This window comes from Lacerta agilis, chromosome 15 (genome assembly GCF_009819535.1).
Source record: "Lacerta agilis isolate rLacAgi1 chromosome 15, rLacAgi1.pri, whole genome shotgun sequence".
Taxonomy (NCBI): domain Eukaryota; kingdom Metazoa; phylum Chordata; class Lepidosauria; order Squamata; family Lacertidae; genus Lacerta; species Lacerta agilis.
This window is the reverse complement of record NC_046326.1, coordinates 38,224,833-38,246,101: the sequence shown is the minus strand read 5'-3', so window position 1 is coordinate 38,246,101 and position 21,269 is coordinate 38,224,833. Positions and strand designations below refer to the sequence as shown.

Sequence of the window (21,269 nt, the reverse complement as noted above, 5' to 3'; positions counted from 1 at the left end):
TGTTCTCTTATTTTTTATTTTTTGTCCAAGCAAAGCTACTTTACACGAAATCTCTGCGAGAATGGAAAGAGAGCAATAAAGCCATTAAACCATTCTGAGAGTTGCATTATTAATTGGTGGATAAGGAGGGTGCCAACTGACCAGTGCTTGTGACAAGTTTGAAGTCCTATACGGCCATATGATTATTCTTGTTATACAGTGTAAAAACAAGGAAAAAACAAGGTCTTGTTCGATACGGATTGTTGAAAAAAGTAACCACGGATATTCATACACACATGAAAAAAAAGAAAAGGGGTGGGGGAAATCTTCGCTTCTTGCCTTCTGCTGCCTTACGAAGAGACATGGCGAAGGATTTACTCCCGGGAAGTGATGCTTGGTTGCGAACTGTGCTCTGCCTCCGTCTGAACCACCGTTTGCACTTTCAAAGAGCACCTGAAAAGGACCAGTGTTCACCTGAAAGTGATAACCACTGGCAGAATATTTTAGTCTCTTAGCCTTCTTGGTTTATTTTATTTTGTTTCTGTTTTTCGTACAGGGCAAAAGAGTTTTCTGTAATAGGACCGGGAGATTTCAAGCGGACCAGCCTATCCTTAGGAAAAGAGTCTCGGGCCAATGTCTTTCAAGTCACAATTTCTGCCCTTTTGCAATTGCTTTTTAAAAACTCGGTAGGATTATTTCACGAAGGGGTGTATTTTCAAGTGATGAATGGAGACTTTATATAATACATGTAATAGATAACAAAGCTAAGAGCTTCAACGTTCTTCTTCGGCGGTTTCAAAGGCATGTCTTTAAAATACTAAGTTTACACAGGTAAACTAGATGTTTAGCGCCATAAGCAAAGCATAGCAGATGCTATTCCTTCCCCTTTCCCCTGTCTTTGAAACAGGCTCTCTCTAAAGGCTATAACTTGCTTGTGCTAATTAGATTGGTCGTCGTCATTAAGAAAAAGAAATCTGGTTTTGATTTACGGTTAATTTCTGCAGATGATCTTTTTTTTAATTGTACAGCTTGCAGGGGTCAATGGATAATGCCAAAAAAAAACAACAACAAAAGAATAAGCACAACAGGTCTGTCTTTCTTCCTTTTTCTCTCTCTCAGCTTCATTTTTTTTTTATTATGTTAAACAAAAACAGCCAGAACTCAATTCTTCATATACCGGTATATATATATATATATATATTAATGTCTGTCATAATATGTTTTTTAAAAAAGCAAAAATAACTATGCCTGTCTCACTAGCTTGTCTTAATTTTGGGGTATATCTGTGGTTTGTGGGTTTTTCTTTTAATTGTACCATCTTTTTAACACCGAGGTAGTAAATGAACTTCGAAAGACCTATGTAGCATATAGCGAGCTAGGATGGAAAGGAAGGGGGGGGGGAGTTCCTGTTTACCTCACTTCTTAATGCAGAGATGCAGGCAGTGTCTCTGTGGTTAAGGGTTTTGTCAGGTGTTCTCTATTTTCAGGGGGTTTATAAGTTGCCCAGGGAAAGCAGGAGAGAGGGGGGAAAGCCTCTCTTGTGTTTGGAATGAGTTTCATTCATCCCCCCCCCCTTTTAATTTGTGAGGTTTCTGGGTGGAGGATGGAAAGCAAGTGGGGGCAATCGTGTCGTCAAAAGAGTGCATCAACAGTTAGGGGCCGGCGGCTTTGGAAGTTACTGAGAGTTCCTCATTTAATAGCAATAGTGTTTGGCTTTTAACCTGGAATGTTGCAGGCGGATAGTTTTGGGGTTTTTTTAAAAAATAATAATAATAGTGCCTTTTAAAAGATACTTCCTTCCCTGTGCGTGGTGGGTGGGGTATCCCGTAACACAAAAGGTGTTGATTTTTGGAGCTGTGGCTTTAGCATCTCTTGTTATTACGGGGATTGCTGGAGGCCAGAACCACACATGATAGGAAGACCTTCCTGGATTATTGTTGCAGGCCCAGAATCAGCCTCCCTGCGTGGTGCTTTCCGGGTGTATTTCCGAACCGCAAGTCCGTGAACAGGACAAGTATTCTAAAATAAAAATGCCATTTCCCCCACCCACCCACCATGTAATATTTTTTTTTCCTAGCAGAAGTGTCCCTCAGAATAAAACTTTGCAACTGTAAGCCCCATAGGTACCCAATGCTGCAGATGTCAAATCTTCAGCAGGCTGGATTCCCAGCAAGTGCCCATTAAAAGTTGCTTTTGACTGACAGCTTGAGTGTCGAACCGGGGTGGGCTAACATGAGTCCCTCCAGGCGCTGCCAGATTAGCAACTTCCTTCGGCCTTCACAAGCCTGATGGGAGTTGGGAATCCAAGACATTTGGAGAGGCACCAGGTTGCAATTGCCAATCTAGAAGGCCACGGCTTAGCTGCTGCAAACCAAACATCAGAAACAGATGGTTGTTGGCAGTCAAAGGCTTTAATCCAGTTGCTAAAGTCGCAGCACACCTGATGCAATTCTAGACGAAAGTAAAAAGAAGAGAAAAGTCCAAAGTTGCAAACCCTACCATTAATACAACAATGCCAATTAAATTGTCTCAGAGAGCAAAATGAATAAATAAATTGTATTGCTGTAACTACCATACAAACGGCAATGCTTGCTGACTTAAATAATAATTACCAGGCCACCTTTGGTATTAAAAGAGCCCTCAAACCTTGTTCAAGACAAGGTTTTCAGGGAATTCCTCTCTTTGCAAGTACTGGCATAGCCTCATATCTTCTGTGGGATTACTCCAGTGTAGGCTGAACTAGAACCTTGATACTGGTATACTTGCTTCTTAATCGGTGGGGGTGGGGTGGGTGCTTGTATGTCAAGATTATAACAAACAGGAGCATTGAAAAATGGCAACTCCCAAGTGCAGTCCTGAAGCAGTTCAGCCCAGCGTTCTTTCGGCTCATTTTCTCCTGCATGGTATAGGCCAAGGTGTTGGTTTCCTCCTTGGCTCTTGCTTGCAATTATCTTGCAGAGGGAGGAAAACGCTCCTCCTGTGCTGAACCCCTTCTGCAATTTGACATCACTCTCTTTTATCAACAGCCGAGCATTTCACCTCCCATTTATTCCGCCTCCCATGCTTTAGGCCAGGTACCACCATGGATGGGTTATAGGTTTTGTTTTTGTTTTTTTTAAAATAGTTTTCTTTTCTCTTCCCCCTCTCCTCGCCCTCAATCCTGTCTAAATCAGGTTGGCTGCCTTCTTGGATATGCCCAATTAATTGCATGTGGAAAGAAGCGAGTTGCCTTTTATTTGTGTGTGTATTTGTGACACAGGGTTGTCAAGACTTGCCAGGTCTTTCCAAGTTTGCACAACAAAAGGTTTAGTTGAAATGCTCTCTTCTCCCCCCCCCTTTCTTTCCCAAGTGAAGGCATTGGGAAGTTTGTGCCTCAAATCTTTTAGAAGAAATCTAGATCGCTTCTGCTGTCAGGATAGTCTCCGAGTGGTTGTTGCTACCCAGTTTCCCTTAGCACGCAGGACTGGACTGTGTTGCGTGTGAGCCAAGCTTCCACATCTCTGCTGTTTGCAATTCTTAGGACCTTGGAAGCAAACAAAATTGGTACTTATGAATACCCCCCTTTCCCACTGCTAACTTTCAATGAGCGAATGTTAATAGTTGCCCTCAGTTGGTTTTATAAGTGTAACCTAGGTTGATGTCTGGACAAACCCAGAAGATATTTTCAATTTCTGCTCCTTGAAATCTGGAATTCTCTTAAGGTTCTGCTCTGAGCAGAGACCCTTTGAAGAAAAACCTTTGGGAATCAGAGGTAAAAAGAACCACATGATAGGTACTAATTTAAGATTGTGCGCACGCACAAAATCACGGGAACTGTAGTTTCTTAAGCGCTCTGGAACTTGTAGCTCTTTGAGAGGTAGACTACAGCCCCCAGGATTCTTTGGAGAAAGCCATGTGCTTTAAATATACAGGTGAAACTCGAAAAATTAGAATATCGTGGAAAAGTCCATTTAGGTAAGCAATTGTTTCATTAGCTACTGGAGTTTAATATATGAGATAGACTCATGACATGGCAAAGCAAGATATGTCAAGCCTTTGTTATAATTGTGATGATTATGGCGTACAGCTGATGAAAACCCCAAAGCTGAAATTGTTAATTTGGGTTTCTCATCAGCTGTACGCCATAATCATCACAATTATAACAAATAAAGGCTTGGCATATCTCGCTTTGCATGTCATGAGCCTATCTCTATATTAGTTTCACCTTTTAAGTGAATTACTGAAAGAAATGAACCTTTCCACGATATTCAATTTTTCGAGTTTCACCTGTATAGCGTATACAAGCCAGATTCTCTAGCCTGTTAAAAAGGGGAGACAGAATTGGAAGTGTCTGTGGTTTTTGTTTGTTGTTTGTTTTTTAAAAAAAACAATTTCCTTGAAATGGGTTTAATTTTCTGTGCCAGGTTCATGTGCAAAGGCTACCATGTGCCTCTAGATTTATGTTGAGGTTTCCCTTCCTTTTGAAGCTCCTGCTGATTTTCTGGGGGGCTGGGGGGGTGTGCTGGCATTTTAAAGTAAGGTGGTTGATTCTGAAAGGGTATTAAATTTAGTAATAGTGCTCACATTATAAAACTAGGCCACATTTTTCATGTACAGCACTGTAGGGGATCCCAACTCCTGTGCATGAAAAAGAGGAAGGGAGTTCTCAACTCTGTTTTTTCCCACATACTAGGAAACAAACTCACTAGAACAGACTGAGTCTTCCTTTCTCTCCCCAAACACTCACACCGCAAACAAACCTGATATTTCAATATTACAAATCTGCCTTCTCCTGCCTCTTAAGCAACTTTCTCCATGGGAGTGTACTTCAGCGTTTAAGAGATGGATTATTATTTGGTGTTATCGTTCCGAAAGCCCTCTGTACAAAGTCTCGAACAAAGCCATTTTTAAAAGAATGAAATGAGCCTTGGGAGACTCCTCACAGTTCCACCCTCTTCCAGTTTTTTTTTTTTTTTTTTTAAATTTGTGTCTTTCCCCTACCCCTTGCAAATTCAGATTTCATTTTAAATCAGATTGGAGTGGTTAGGACAAAAGGAATAGCAGAGGCATTTTTTAATGGGACTGCCCACCCAGCCCTATGGTCAAGTTGTCATGGAGGGACACTCCCCTCCCAGCCCCCTTGGTCCACTTCAACACAAGGGAGCAAATCTTGCTGAGCATTGACTTATCTGTCTCTTCGGTTTCTCGAGCTGCTTAACGGCAGAGCAAGTACCATTTGCATCGCTTGGAGGCAACTGAAGCTGGCCTTGCTTGTAGAGAAACCAGTTATTTGAGGCTTGGGAAGTTGTCATGGCCTATAAGCATCAGACACAATCCGCTCAAAGCTACGTGCTCCGAGTCCCATTGAGATTTAGGTGGGAGAGATTTATAGACAAGCCCATGTTTTTAAGTCCCATCAGTTTTCTGCAAGAACGTTGAAATACTTGCTTTAGTCCTGGCATCCCCAACCTTCGGCCCTCCAGACTACAATTCCCATCATCCCTGACACTGGTCCTGTTAGGGATCATGGGAGTTGTAGTCCCAAAACATCTGGAGGGCCGCAGGTTGGGGTGCCTGCTTTAGTCTTTCCCGCTGAAGTTACAGGGACTTGTGAAACCTTCGCTGCCTTCTGTAACCCCTTAATGCGGTGAGATGCTGAGACGTTGAGATGCTGCTCTCTGGTGCTGGCTTAATGAAGTTGCCGATGCATTGTTGCTTCTAGCAGTGCAGGAGGAGGAGGTGGGGGAAGAGGGTCTGTTTCTCTCCCATCTTTTTAGCCATGTGTCGAGCCTAAAACCCACTTCTGAGGATGTTGGCTAAAGTTAACCAATGACCAGCTTGGACTGCTTGATAGCAACAGTTGCTCTTTGGGTGTCCATCAATCTGGTTGCCTCTGCAGATGTTTTACGCTATTAATAACTTAAGTTTCGTGATGAGGGCCTTCCTTCTCTTCTCCCCTCCATCCCACCTACACCTTTAAGAAAGATAACAATATTGATAGAAAATGCTTGCTCTTATGGTTGTAAGGAAAGGCATAGGATTAAAAATGCAGCACACACACACCCCCAGTGGAGCCACTTGGCCACATGCGTAGTAGAAAACCCGTTTCTCAGTACAGCTCCTCCTTGGATCCACACGGTGCCATTTTGTTCTGGAATCTACCATCGGGTTGGGTTTGGAGGGGCCCGAAAATGTTCCTTCACCACCCAACCCTTGCTGGATCAAAGTGCTATTACTGCGATTTGAAATATCTGTGCTCCTTTGGGGTTTCTTTTTCTTCTTAATTCAGTTGCTTTTTGTGTCTTTGACACAGGTTTCGCCTGTTGCACATTTTCACCTTTTGGCCTTTTGGGGGGAAATTCCTTTGCTTAGGTGTGTTTTTTGTTGTTGTTGACGATGTTGTGTTGAGAAGGTGGGGAGGGAAGGAAGGAAGAAAAATTTCCATGTAGCAAGAGAACGCTTGCGCAATTCCTTTTCGGTAGAGCTCTGGCGGTGTTGCGCCCCCCCCCTTCCCCAAACTCAGGTATGTTTTAGGCAGTGAAACCGGCTTCCCTGTCCCGTGAGAAATATATCGCCGTTCGCTTTCCAAGTTCTCATTAGCAAATACTTTCATTGCAATCCTAAGCAACTTATAGCTTGGAGAGGCCTTAGGAAGTTGTTTTTCCAAGTGCATATTTTGTTTTGTTTCAAAAACTCTAAAATAAAAAAATAAAGATGGGGAAAATATATATATACTATATAAATATATAGAGATATCTAGAAACTTGGTGTTTGGCACACAGGTTTTCAGTGTTGGATCACTTTTAACTGTCACAGGTACCATACGTGTAACTCTTAAATCTTCCATCTGCTTTCCTTTCTGTGTATATTCTTTATAGGAAACTATGTTGCCATGATTTTTTAAAAATAATAATAATATTTAACAGAAAAGAGAGAGATAATTTTTTTTAGAGTTAACTCCTTGGAGGTGAACAAACTTTTACATTTCCCCCCTTGACTATTACCGAGTTCAGTACTAATATACGTGTGTGGTTTTTTTACTGATTCAGGGAACTTAACAAGGGATTAAAATACATGTATATACATATATATATGTATACATATATCACTGTACATTGGAAACAAAAGCTACTAAATTGGAGCAAGCGTACCTCCCTGCGGCTCTAAATCTGAACCCCCCCCCTTTTCCTCTCTCTCTCTCTTTTTGTGCCACGGTTATTTATATGAAAGCATCTTGATCACTTTTCAGACGTTCCTCCTCCTCCTCCACTCTTGTGCCACCCTTTCCCATGTTTCTTTCCCCTCCCCTTTTTCGTTTTTGTATTCTAACGGTTCGCACCAAGACTGCAGTGCCCGACTTTTATTCTTTGTAACCATCAAACCCATACTGAGTATGTTGTAACCAACATTGTGATAATTCTGTAATTGTATTGCTAAAAAATGGATAATTGACCTAATAAATATAGTGTTCCTGCGTTCGTGCAGGCGTGCTTTGTTCGGGACGCAGAAGGCTTCTGTGCTCTTTTGGAAGAGACAAAACAAAAAAAACGAGTGAGCTTCTGTTTCGGCTATCATTTGGCACACTCTTTGGGAAACTCCATGTGCGGGGGGGGGGGGGAGGGCAGCGTCGGGGGTATTTTACTTTAATGTTTTATATCTTCCTATATATATATATAATATGTAAGGTGTTGTCACGTTCTGTAGCTCATGTGGCCACTGACAGCAGCCATGCCAACTGCAGCACGAGGAACAGCAGGCTGACCCAGGAAAGCTGTTTCCCCTACAGTGAGGCTTCACACAGCAGTTCAGCAAGCCACTCTGTGAAACGCCCCCCCTCCCTTTAAAGGGGGTTGTGGGGAGCTGTGAATGGCAAGCCTTGGGGTGAACTGGAGGGACGGATGAGGGTGGGTGATCACCCTGAGCTGAGTGATTTCAGTCCTCCTGTAGGGAATGAATTTTCTTTTGGGGTGGGGGCAGTGCTCAGCTGGGGTGAAACAATGCCCAAGGGGGCCTTATGGTTGTTTTACCACCCTCAGTGTTGGGCATTCCCTGTGGCAAACCCCCAAGCTGTAGGACTTCTCGCAGAGTTGCGTCTGGCACCTTCACTATCCATTTTTCATCGAGTGCAGGAGAGATGCGCCTCTTTATCCTGGGTTTGGATGGTTTAGGGTCCACCTTATTTCTGGGATTGCGAGTTGCTTTTAAAGGTTCTTAACATTGTTCTTTATTTGTTACAGCCCACCCTAGGGACTTTGCGGGGGATAGATTAATAGTACTAATAACAATAATAATAATTAAGTGGCTGGGACAGAGGTAGAGGAGCAGGGAGAGCCCTCAATGCACAGCTGGGAACAGCAACATGGAGGGAAGCTCTTGAGAGAAATTTTGGGAAAGAAAACTCTGCTACTGAGCCCTTCTGTTTGCCTGACATCACAAACCAGTGACACGAATCGTGGTTTCAGTCTCCCTCATCCTCGAAAGGATTTGGCTCTCATTCTCTGTCTCACACACATTTTCTTCCCTTTCTGTCCCTTTGACAGGTTGTGTTATGACTTTGCGCCCCGCCTCAGTTTGGTACCCTGTGTAGGGGAATGGCCCACACCATCCTAAATAGCCTGTGGGCAGCAGACCACAGCTCCTGCTCTCCTTTAACTTTTGAGCCCATTGTTCCATCTCCTCTCCAGGATGATCAGATGCAAAAGAACAGGCTGTCTCTACATTCTACGCAAGAGTAAATCCACGGAAACTAATCAGCGCTGTCTATAACTCATAGTTAGCGTGATTGTTAGGAGCCATCTTAATTACGGCTGTGTTCACACCACACATTTAAAGCATTGCAACACTCGTGGCTTTCTCCAAAGAATTTTGGGAGCTGTGGATGTTTTTTTGTTTGTTTGTTTTGTTTTTGTTTTAGGAATCCCTTTATTCCCCTCACTGAGCTACAGCTGCCAGATTTCCCTGTGAAGAGGCTCTTCAACTACTCTAGATAATTGTAGCTCCAGGAACGGAACCGGGAGTCTCCTAACAACTTTCAGTATCCTTAACAAACAGCAGCTCCCAGAATTCATGAGGGGAAGCCATTGACTGTAGAAATTGGTATCATTGTGCTTTAAAATGGATGGTGCGGATGCGGCCTGTGACCATTCCCGTGGGGAATCGCATAGAACTTTGGTTAACAGTAGAGCCGGCCCCATAATTAGCTTTGGATTACAAATCGGGCATCCTGGGCCTGCAAAGGATGAACTACCGTATATCGCGGCGTATAAGGCGACTCGGCGTATAAGACGACCCCCCAACTTTTTATGTGAAAAAACAGAGTTTGGGGTATACTCACCCAGCCCGGGATCCATGGTTGCTGAGGCGGCGGCAGCGGCGGGGAGAGCGTCCCCCGCGCCACACAGGAGATTTCCGCGCTTGCCGCTGAAGCGCAGGATGGCCTCCACGGCTGCTGAGGCGGCGGCAGCGACGCCTGGGGCAGCGGGGAGAAGCTCCCCGTCGCCCCAAAGGAGGCCTCCGCGCTTGCCGCTGAAGCGCAGGACGGCCTCCACCGGTGCTGAGGCGGCGGCAGCGACGCCTGGGGCAGCGGGGAGAAGCTCCCCGTCGCCCCAAAGGAGGCCTCCGCGCTTGCCGCTGAAGCGCAGGACGGCCTCCACGGCTGCTGAGGCGGCGGCAGCGACGCCTGGGGCAGCGGGGAGAAGCTCCCCGTCGCCGCACAGGAAGCCTCCGCGCTTGCCGCCCACGCCCAGCCCGGGCTCCATGGCGGCTGAGGCAGCGGTTGCGGCTGGAGCGCCGGGGAGAGGCTCCATGCAGCCAGTGGCGGGGCGGAACTCCGGGTCACATCACATGATGTTGCCGGCGTACAAGACGACCCCCGACTTCAGAGAAGATTTTTCGGGCTTAAAAAGTCGTCTTATACGCCGCGATATACGGTATACTTAGGCCTTGTGTGGTAAACACCAGAAGGCATGTGGCCACTAGGTGGCACTACTGCTTCATTATAGTTGAGGATCAAAAGACTACAGTAGTTGCTAAGGAAGTCACTTTCCAGGAAAAGTTAACTTACTTTCTTTCTTTTTCTTTCTTTTTTTCACCTGGGGAGAGTCTCAAGGGCCCTATGGAAGGGCTCAGAGAGCTGCATTCTGCCCTCAGGTCTGGGGTTTTCCATCCCACCTTAGAGGATTTAAAACATTATATGGAGATAAATATTAGGTGCTAATTTGCTACCACAAACTGGGAAGGGGTTTCCCTTCTGCACTCTTCCTGCAAGAGGGCTGATTTGAATGGTTTTTCTTCAAATCCTCACTTTCTTTAAAACCTCACAAAGCCATCACCAAAGCAAGAGAGCCCTGCCTTACTCAGCGTGCCCCAACCCCAGGTGTTCTGGACCACAACTCCCACCGATCCCAGTTTGAATGGCCCTGTTTTGGACTCCAGCTCTCAACAGCCCCACTCAGCAGTGCCATTCCACCTCTCCGTTTCACAGACCTCCCTGCCCACTGGTCTTTGACCCTCATGTTGCTCCTAAAGCACTGCTGGGAAGCAGATTGAATCATAAACTCCAGGAAAGATGTTCTCAGGAAGCGGGTCTTTATATAAGGTGTTGACATCGAGTCTCTGCAGAGGCCTAACTCAAAAGGCGCCTTGCAGTTTGTCAAAAGTCAAGCCAAGCTCTTTCTACAAATTAGGTACATTGTGTGTGTTGTCTCCTTGGCAAATGCCACACATGCTAATGGTCAGTCTTTAAAGGAGTTTCTTCAGCCGTTGGAGAAAGCTTCGCAGCTTCATTGCTGCTGGAGGTAGGTGAGATGGTGGCCATGTACGTGGGGTGACTGATATCGACACCTTCCTTCCTTCTCGCCTTTGAGGGCCTCTTGTGTAGCCTGAAGAGACAGGGTGGAAAAACTCCCTAAGAGAGGAGTGGGGAACCCATTTTCCGATGGATGTTGTTGAACTATCCAGCAAGGATGCACAACATCCCCAATCGTTGGCCCTGCTGGAATCGGGAGTCCAACAACATCTGGAAGGCCACAGATCCCCATCCTTCTTGTAAGTGCCCAGTAAAGGAATGTAAGAAGCTACCTAATACTGAAACCATTGCTCCATGAGGCTCAATATTGTCAACACTGACTGGCAGGGGCTCTCCAGGGTTTTGGATAGAAGGACATTCTCAGTCCTTCTGGAGACACCAGGAATCGACCCTGGGGCCAGTTGACCGCAAAAGCCTTTGCTCTAGCCCTGAGCTACAGCCCTTCTGCAATCCTTCCCTGGCTCTGTCAGGAGAAATTTGCACTGAAATGCAGATAAACATCAGGATTATTCATTTCAATTCTCAAATCGCTGCAGGAATGTAGAGAACTGAAAATGAGAAACGCAACTGAAATTGACAGATCCATCCATTCCTGGTCAGTGGTGAGAATTATGGATTCCATTAGACCTCCCCCGCGCGCGCACCCCTACCAACCTGAGCACAGTTGATGCTCCCCGCTCACCTCTTCTTTGACGTACTTCCCAGAGGCAGGTCAGAGTCTCGCGACAGTGAGCACACCTGTTTTAGTTTCCCCTGCGTCTTTGCACCGCCGTGGAGGCCCCAGGTATCACGCAGCTTCATCAGCTTGCCACACTCGGGCAGAACAACCATGTCGGGGCTTTCCAACTGGCAATAAGCTTTCTGGAATGAAATACAAAGACATGCACAAAACCAACGCAGGACTGGTCGCCTCTGACTCTATTGCATGAGGATTCCTGGCCTAAATTAAGCTGTGTAAGCATCAAACCACACACTTGAGAATGTCCTGTTCGGTGGCTTGCGGCACTTCAAAAACGCAGTGCTGGAACGGAGGACAAGTGTCGTCTTTCAACGCTCAAAAAGAGCTCTCACACGATCTATCGCTCCCCTTCTGCTCCCGTTGTATAGCACCCAGATATACATCTCCATTGTTAAACAACGGCGCAGAAATAGTAGCATACAGGACGAAGCTGGAAGTGTTCAAGCATGGCCAACTTCTTTCTAAAGTGGCACAACCACTGGGTGCCGCTATGGTTTTCTCAACGAATCATGGAAAAGCTGCAATTTAAATGCAAAGCCTCCGAGGTGGCACCCTTTGTCGGGTGGATGTTTGCAGCTGTGCAAAGCTCCGGGTGAATGCCTCACCCCCACCTCAAATCACCCCCCCCCCAAAGATTCATGAGGATGTGGTTTTGCACTTTTTACCCACCCCAAAAATGTTCAGCTAAACTTTACAACTGTTGACAGTTCAGCCCTAACTAGGTTAGCAACAGGAATAGGAGAAAGGTCGTAGCTCAGTGGACAGAGCATCTGCTTTGCATGCAGAAGGACCCCGGCATCTCCAGGCAGGGCTGGGAAGCTCTTGCCTGGTAACCCTGGAGAGCTGTTGCCAGTCAGTGCAGACATTACTGAGCTAGATGGACCAATAGTCTGACTCTGCAACATTCATGACTTGACCCAAAGGCTGCCATACTCACTGCCCCAACAGCTGGCACTAGGGGGAAAAAAATATGCTTTGAGCACCATTAAAGTTATTTAAATGCAGCCTTTCTGCTTGTTTTACATCCTTGCGACGTCTTTTTCAGGAAAAAACCCTCCTCTGCTAACTATCCATTTTCATGGGGCTGGGAAATCGCACATTAGCAAGCCCTGAGCAAGACAGAACATCATCGATCATCATAGCAGGGATTTCAACGAAGCAGTGATGACTCAGTCTGCCCCGCTCATCTCCCAGCCTTAATAAAAACTCATAAAAAGATCGAGTTAATATACCGGCAACGCTGGGGCATTTGCCAAGGATCTCTCTGGTGCTATCCGATAGCCCCCACACCTCTGAGAGAGCTGTTATTGAACACGTTGCCTTGCTAGGTCAACCTAAAGGCCCATCTGGGCCCAGTATTCTGCTTCCAACAGGGGCAAGCACTGTAGGACGGCAACAGCCCTTACTCACAGCACCTGGTGCTTGAGAGAGACTGCCTCCGAACAGTCCTGTTGCCTCCTTATTTGTTTTTAATTTCATTGGATGCTGGGTTAAAAAAAAAATCATCAGAAGAGCTCATAATAATAAAAGTGGGTGGTGTGTGGAGAGAGAGAGAGAGAGAGAGAGAGATTGTAGGACCCTGAAGATTATCTGGTTCAACCCCTACTCAATGTAGGATCTGCAATGTAAGGCTCAACTGCAGGAGGCATGGGGGACCTTTGGCCTTCCAGGCGCTGCTGAACTACAATTTCTATCAGCCTAGCAAGCTTGGCCAGTGATGGCTGTGAATACTTAACAACTCCCAGTGCCCGTGGTGAGACTTTGGTTCCCAGGCTTCTTTCGGGGAAGCCACGGCTGTTACTGCAGGAGGCAGTGGAGGATAGGGGTGCCTGGCGTGCTCTGGTCCATGGGGTCACAAAGAGTCGGACACAACTGAACGACAACAACAACAATGGCTGTTACAGTGGCATATGAAAACTTTAAATGTATGGTGCTGATATGGACTCTTGTTTCCTTTTCCCCGCCTCTCTCTGGACCACTTCAGCCGGCATAGCTCAGTTGGTTAGAGCATGGTACTGACGAGGCCAAGGTTGCAGGTTCGATACCCATATGGGGTAGCTACATGCCTCTGCTTTGGGCTAGATGATCCTCGGGGCCCTTTCCAACTCTACGATTCTACGATCTGTCAGGGCTCTGGCAAGAGGAGAAATCTTACTTTCATTGAGAGGTTATTATTTATTTATTTTGAGGCAGGGTGGGAAAACATAGGTAGGTTTGATGCTGCCCAGCTGCCTATTGCCATCCTCCACTCCTTTCTCTGCCGTGTCAAAGGAAGCATCGCTCTTACCAGGAACTTGGCCATTTGGTCGGTCTTGCTATATCGGTACAATCTGCACAGCTGCTTCTCGTCGAGTGCTGAGAAGAGGGAGACAAACCTCCAAAGCATCCTAGAAGAGGCGGCAAAGGAGGGAGGAGAGGGGGAACTTAAATACATCACTGTTCTGCGGAACGTGGGACAGAGAATGGTGCCAGAAAGCGAGACGGTTGCAAAGAGAGCTAAAGGCTAATGGCCAGCCTTCAGGCAGGGGACGTGGCTCAGTGGCAGAGCGCCTGCCTTGCATGCAGAAGACCCCAGGTTCAATCCGCAATGGCGTCTCCTGGAAGGGCGGGGATAGTCCCCTGTCTGCAACCCTGGAGAGCTGCTGCCAGTCAGTGTAGACAACAGTGAGCTAGATGAACAAACAGTCTGACTCTGTATAAATTATCTTTCTGTGTTCATACAGAAAGAGTTCCCAGAGTGGTTTAATGATCCATCCCTCTTCAAAGGAAACTCTGGGACTTGTAGCCCTGGGAGAGGGCATCTCTCAGCACCTTTAACAAACTACAGCTCCCAGAAATCTTTGGGGGAAGCGATGGCTGCTTAAAGTGTTATCATAGTGCTTTAAACTTATGGTGTGAACACGGCCTAATAGACATCTCCTCGCAAAGCGGCTAGCTCCGAAATAACATTATAGATTTATTTAGTTATTTATTTTACTAAAATATGCATTTTTGGGGTAAACATTTTGCCCTAGCGTATGCAATTTTGTACATGTTACATGGCTCGGAAAGTGTGCTGCAAAATTGGGAGAAGTGCAAATTTCAAACGATGGCAGCTTTGGTTCTTGCAGTGTTCTGGGAAGTACGGATTTATAAAGGTTCGCCTTTAAAAAGTGACCTTAATCAATTTTCTCCCCCCATCCCTGGTTGCTTGTCTTACAGAAGTATTAAAGAGAGTTGATAGATACAGGAGCCTTTGGCCTCCTGGTGGCCCAATTGATTAAACCAAATCAATTATTGAAATCGGCCTTTGATTAGCTACTTTTCATGGGCAATACGGTACGTCTTGACAGACTTCAATGATACTTAACAGTCCTTCCCTGCTTAACAAGATATTGAACTACTGCCAGTATTGAACCATCTGGGTTTTTGCACTGCCATAGCATTCTGCGGCTGTCCTTGTAAATCACCCACTTCTGCCCTTTCACAGCCCAGTTCAGAGAGTACTGTAAACGGCTTTAGAAGAAAGGAAGAAAAATAGATTATCTTATTATCTGCTTGCAGAGAGCTGGGCAACTGGAATTCTTTCAACCCTCTTGGATCCTTATGTATTCCGGTAACGGGAAATAAACATTTGCTCTTGGCTCCTATACAGATAACTAGAGAGATTCTTGCTAGAATTTTGCTTTGGAATTTTGCTTTTGGAGATTATTGCTAGAATTTTGCTTTGCCTGACAAACTTGTAAAGCATGCAACTTTTTCTAAGGTGGAGGGGACAACCTGAGACCTAATGGGCTAATTTAATGAATCTTGCACCATTAATGCTATGGAGTTTACTTCTGAGTAGATGCCTATAGGATTACCTTGTTAAGTCTTGTATTACTTACCCACGTCATCTGAAGAAGTGTGCATGTACACGAAAGCTCATACCCAGAACAAACTTAGTTGGTCTCCAAGGTGCTACTGGAAGGAATTTTTTTTTAATTTTTTGTTTTGTTTTACCTACGTCCCTGCTTGCTTCCCACCTACTCAACCTGGGTCTTTGTAAACAAACAGATTTAAAAGAGCCTCAGCATGGAGAGCCAAATTTTAATCGAGGGCCAATTTTAAACAATGAAGCTGAGAGTTAAGCTCTCTTTTTTTTAAGCTATTATGGTGCTGGTGTTTAAATTGTAGTGGGAGGGGTAAACATGAAATAAATAATTGCTTTCCTCCTCACAATGAATTATAGCTTTTAATTATTAAATCGTAAAGTCCCCCTTCCACATCCTTCAGTAGTTCAGAACAACTGAGGATTCGGTCATATGCAAAATAAATTAAAGAATATTTCCATTTATTCTACTATATTCTAGTAGAATATATGAGTTTGGCAAGAATGACAGCAGCAATAAGAAATATACCAAAGCAAAGAATAAAAGCAGAATGGAAATATGTAGAAGATTATTTGGAAAAAGAAGATATGAAAACGGAATTAGTGATTTGTTTAGATTGAGAGACACATGGGGATATTTAAATTTAAAGTATTTAATGATTGGTAATTATTTTCTTAACGATTAGGAGTAATTAAAATAAAAGGTAGAGAAGAAGAAGCGGAAATTAATAGGGAATTGGTGTATAAACAATATGAAGTCGGATTTTAAAGTTAGATTTTGAGTTTGTTAATATATTCAGTTGAGTATTATTATTTATTGTTTATTTGTTTATTTGCTTATGTGTTGTTTTGTTTTTTTTTTTGTTATATTTGGTTTTGTAATTTTGAAAATATTAAATAAAGATTTTTATTACTCAAAAAAACAAAAACAAAGAATATTTCCATATGACTTCAATAAGCCTGTCCTAAAATAAAATAAAAAAGATACAGAAGGAAGCAGTTTTGATAGGGGGCAAAAAGCAGGGAAAGTTTCCCCTCCAGTAGCAGAGGGTTACAGTCAGTGCTTTTTTCCCCTGGGGGTACGCTGGAGTACGCATACCTCTAAACATTGAGGGGCAGTATTTCAATATAAGTGGGAAAATGAGAGTACCCCTAAACATTTTTTTTAAGAAAAAAAGCACTGGGTACAATTGTTCCTTGGGGAATTGATTCAGGACTAGCAGTAATGGTACCTGCCTTAGGAGACTGCTGGTATGTTGCAAATAAATGCAGGTTGTGGAGGTGCCATGACATTTTTTTGTTAACTCTATTTCATCACGAAGAAAACAAGCTCTGCACAGAAGCTGCTTCCAAGCAAGGGGGCCCTGTCTTTGGAAATAATATACGCCTGAGGGAACTGTTGCAATATACCCTCAGCCCCTTCAAGCAGTGCTCCTATTCAGGGAAGGTTCTGGTCACCCACGAGTGGATTCCGAGCTTTGGGATGCTGTTGCCCAGCCAAATTCTGCGGAAGCGCCCCCTTACTTCTTCCAGTGCTTCAGCTCCCACGTCTTGCAGTAGTGCTGAAGGAACATGTTGATATGGTCCCCGAGGATGGTCAGGTTCTTCCGGGTGCAGCTCAGCCTCTTCTCCTTTGGGAAATCTTTGGGCAAATTCAGCTTCCGCAGGCATTTCTTGAAGGGTCTCAGGAACTCCTTGCACTGGGGAGGGAAAAAGAAGAAAGTGGTGGGGGGGCTGTAAAGGTAAAGGTAAAGGGACCCCTGACCATTAGGTCCAGTGGCGGACAATTCTAGGGTTGCGGCACTCATCTCACTTTACTGGCCGAGGGAGCTGGCATACAGCTCCCGCGTCATGTGGCCAGCATGACTAAGCCGCTTCTGGCGAACCAGAGCAGCGCACAGAAACGCCGTTTACCTTCCCACCGGAGCGGTACCTATTTATCTACTTGCACTTTGACGTGCTTTCAAACTGCTAGGTTGCCAGGAGCAGGGGCCAAGCAACGGGATCTCACCCCGTTGTGGGGATTCGAACCGCCAACCTTCTGATCGGCAAGCCCTAGGCTCTGTGGTTTAACCCACAGCGCCACCCGTGGCGGCTGTAGTAATAGGCAAATTTGTCAGCTTTAGTTTTTCCCCCGGCTTAAGTTCAATTCCCCAACATTCACAAGTTATTTTGTGGTTCAAAAGCAAACGCATGTGAACATTCGCATTTCAGTATGTAATGCAATTCTGCCTAACAGGCAGATTCTTGCAAAGCGATCTTTCTGGTTATAATGCATTTTGTATGTTACTGATTGGTGGGTTGGTTGCATTTATATCCCAACTTTTTTTCTCCAAGGTGCTCAAAGCAATGTATACCGTTCACCTCCTCCTCATTTAATCCTCACAACAACCCTGTGAGGAAGTTGTAACTATTTTGAACTTAAAAATGGAAAACGTAATGCTGGTGGTCAACAAAAGAGGTTTAAAGACTCTCTCAAAGCAATTTTTTTTTAAAAAAAATGTAGTATAAATACTGACAACTGGGAAACACTGGCCTGTGAGCGCTCCAGTTGGAGTACAGCCTTTACCAAAGGTGTCATGGGCTTTGAAGACACTCGAACTCAGGGCGCAGGGGAGAAATGAGGTAAGAGGAAGGCATGTTTGGCAAACCCACACCCTGATCAACTCCCGCCCAGAAACCTTTGTCCCCACTGTGGAAGGAAGTGTGGATCCAGAATTGGCCTCCACAGTCACTTATGGATTCACCGTTAAAACTGTGCTTATGGAAGACAATCTTAACACAGCTACAAGTGATCACCAAAGCATTACCACACACTGGCTTTATTCACTAATATATGCATGCTTATGCACTCTTTACCCTAGTCTATGCATTTTTGTACACTGTACTTTGCCAAAGGACCTCACTGCAAAATTCAGAGACCTGCAAATTTCAAAGGATAGCTGCGTTTCACTTTGTGTATTGTTTTGGAAACTGCAGCGTTCTCCTTTATACGTGAACTGAATCTGATTTCTCCTCCATCCTTTGAGAGGGTGTGTGTGTGTGTGTGTGTTCTTTGTATTCCATGAGCAATGCTCAACAGTTTATTGGCCTGATTCTTTAAAGGTCCGGGGGCCAGATGTGACCCAATCGCCTTCTCAATGCGGTCTGCGGACGGTCCAGGAATCAGCGTGTTTTTATATGAGTAGAATGTGTCCTTTTATTTAAAATGCATCTCTGGGTTATTTGTGGGGCAGAGGAATTTATTCATATTTTTTTCCCAAACTATAGTCCGGCCCCCCACAAGGTCTAAGGGACAGTGGACCGGCCCCCTGCTGAAAAGGTTTGCTGACCCCTGGCCTACAGTTTAAGAAACCATGTCCTATGGATAGAAATGGCTTTCTTTCTCACTATTTTGAAGGTGTCCTGTGTCAGTCCATCTGCGTAGTGGACAAGCGCATCTCCCGACGGCGCAACCCTCGCGAGGGTCTCTCTGTGTGGTGCCTCACGGTCTCGGCAGGATGGAAGCTGGAGCTCCGTCGCCTGCAAACATTTGCACACCCGAGAGGTCACTTTCTTGAATCCCCGCAGGTAGAAAGTAAGCAAAACTGCAATCTCTAAGCAAGAGGCCGATCAAGTGGAAGATGAATCAGCCGAGACAACGATAGTGTGGACCTACAGAGCCAGCTCTACCCTTTGGCAAAATCAGGAAACCACCTCAGGTGACAGATTTTGGGGGGCGGCAGCAGCCCTCATTGTGAACATAAAAGAGGCCGACTGCAGGGTCAGGTCAGAGACCCATCTAGTCCAGCATCCCATTCTCACAGCCACCAACCAGATGCCGCAGTGGGAAGGCTGAAAGCAGGACCTGATCCCAAGAGCAATTTCTATAGGTGCAATTCCCAACAACTGGTTTTCAGAGGCATACTGCCTCCAACAGTGGAGACAGATCACAGCCATTGCAGCTAGTAGCCATGGACAGTCTTAACCTCCATGAATCTGTCCAATCCTTTTTTGAAGGCAGCCAAGTTGGTGGTTATCGCCGGCTTCTGTGGGAACCAATTCCATAGGTAAACTATGTGCCGTGTGAATAAGTCTCTTTCCTGAGTCTCCCAATAGCCGGCTTCACTGGATGACCCCAGAAGATCCGTATTGTGTATAAATTTATACGCCTCTGCCATGTCCCTTGCCCCCCCTCCCCACTTGCCTATTTTGCAAACTGGGGAGCATTGGTAAACCACTTGGTAACTTGCCAAAGGAATGGTTTTCTTCTTGAACAACTACAAAAATGTGCCCATTACACAGACCTGGCAAACCTTGTTCCTCCACTCTTCTAGGCCTGCCATGCTTCCGGCAGTTCCTTCTCCCATGGCCGACGTCTCCGTTAGCCAAACCCGCCTCTTCCTTTCTCCTTCTCTGCTCCCTAGGGACTCTCTTTGGAGGCCAAGGGACCCAAAGATGAGCTGGGTGTCGTGGGCCACAGTCCAGCCTGTGTGGGTGTGTTTGAATCTAAGCCGGCTTTTGTGACCTCACCTCTGAGGCGAATTGGTTCCAAATTCCTATGACAAGCGAAGGAAGAGGGAATGCTTCCCTGAGAAGAGAGGGAACGTTTGTTTGTGTGTGTGTGTTTGTGTGTTTGTGTGTGTCTTAAGTCTCATCTCTTCACAGCCCATCATTTGAATGCCTCCTCAGATGTCTGAAGGAATCATGGTCTCTTTTCGAGGAATTTTGGTTGTTCTGTGGAGGTGTGAACAACGCCAAAAAAAAAACCTTCTGCACTGCCTCAGATGCACTCTTTCTTTATTCTCTCATTCCTCCTGCAGGAGAGACCTTGTCACCGAAAGTTGGTGGCAGCACTAGTAAGCATTGGTCCAAATTAAATCGAGATATTTCCCCTTTAAATAAAGGTTTGTTACATTTATCCTGCGGGCCTTCAACTTTCTGTAAAGTGGTATCCCAGACAAGTATTGGAATCTGTCTCAGATTTACTTTTTGAAAGGAATAATATATATATATATATTTCCCACTCCCTGTACGCTTTATTCTCTGGAAGGTCACTGTGTTCTTTCACACAATTTTCTTCCTAACAGCTCTCTCTGTCGGCCTCCTTACTTCCATTTCAAGCTTCTAAGAAGCCTCTGATTACAAAGTGAGAGATGCCCTCCTTCTGCCTGTAGGCCACTCTCCTTGGTGCTCCTCTGATATATTTCCATCTCTCGCACGCGGTTGAAAACATTTCATTCTCACCCCTCGATGGCCCCCGTATGTCTCTGCTGAGGCCCTGATCTTTGTGCTGTAAGGGAACACACAATACTGCCTTATATATCTGGCTCAGCATTTCCTGCACTGACAGGCAGCAGCTCAGCAGGGTTTCAGATGGGGATCTTGCCCTCGTCCCTTCTAGAGGCGCCAGGGATTAAACCTGGGACCTTCTGCATGCAAAGCAGATTCTCCGCTACTAATGTCAGGGCAGGTGTCAGGAGCATGGCAGTGGAGCTAACTGTCCCCAAGCTATCTGAGGCTCCTTTGTCTTGTGTGCCTTTGCTCTGCCCTCTTCATACCTCTTCAGGTTGTGGGGGACCAGAGGGAAGAGGAGCTGCTTGTCACAGGAGGGGGAGACAGCTTGACTTCCTCACCAGCCTGCCTCATCTCTGCCTCTTGACGCCCCCTCCTTTTCAGCCTCCGTTTCTGCCTCTGATTCACTAAACCCTGTGACCTCTTCAGCTTCTGACACCTCCTCCTCTCAATCTGCTGCCTCTTCTCCCTCTGACCACTCATCATTGTCCCACCATCAGTGCCCTGGCTCTGAGCCTTCTTGCCTTGGGGGTTCCCCAGCTGCTGCTGCCTCCAGCCTCCTCTGCATCCAGCCAATCCATGACAGCTGAATTGTGCTTTCCCCCTGCAAAACAAAGGTTCTAGTCCTCTTGGTTGCGGGC

General features: G+C 45.6%; 1 protein-coding gene across 1 annotated transcript; it reads right to left on the bottom strand.

The window, feature by feature from the left end:
* Positions 1–10,655: 10,655 nt before the first annotated feature.
* Positions 10,656–19,856, bottom strand: C15H17orf64 (chromosome 15 C17orf64 homolog). The gene is made up of 5 exons (XM_033171929.1): positions 19,641–19,856; positions 16,879–17,054; positions 13,792–13,891; positions 11,448–11,626; positions 10,656–10,838 (listed from the first exon to the last, which is right to left on the bottom strand). Exons 1-5 carry the CDS (start codon positions 19,701–19,703, stop codon positions 10,685–10,687), a joined length of 672 nt encoding a protein of 223 aa, XP_033027820.1. The 5' UTR covers positions 19,704–19,856; the 3' UTR covers positions 10,656–10,684.
* Between the last annotated feature and the right edge of the window lie 1,413 nt (positions 19,857–21,269).

What these genes read in the sequence shown, in the direction of transcription:
- C15H17orf64 (XM_033171929.1), bottom strand. Translation starts at nt 19,703, where the DNA reads ATGGGAGAAGGAACTGCCGGAAGCATGGCAGGCCTAGAAGAGTGGAGG. An exon ending in GGAGGAACAAGGTTTGCCAG is followed by an intron (nt 17,055 to 19,640) that starts GTCTGTGTAATG and finishes TTCCCTCCCCAG; the next exon opens with TGCAAGGAGTTCCTGAGACC. An exon ending in ACCAAATGGCCAAGTTCCTG is followed by an intron (nt 11,627 to 13,791) that starts GTAAGAGCGATG and finishes ATTTCATTCCAG; the next exon opens with AAAGCTTATTGCCAGTTGGA.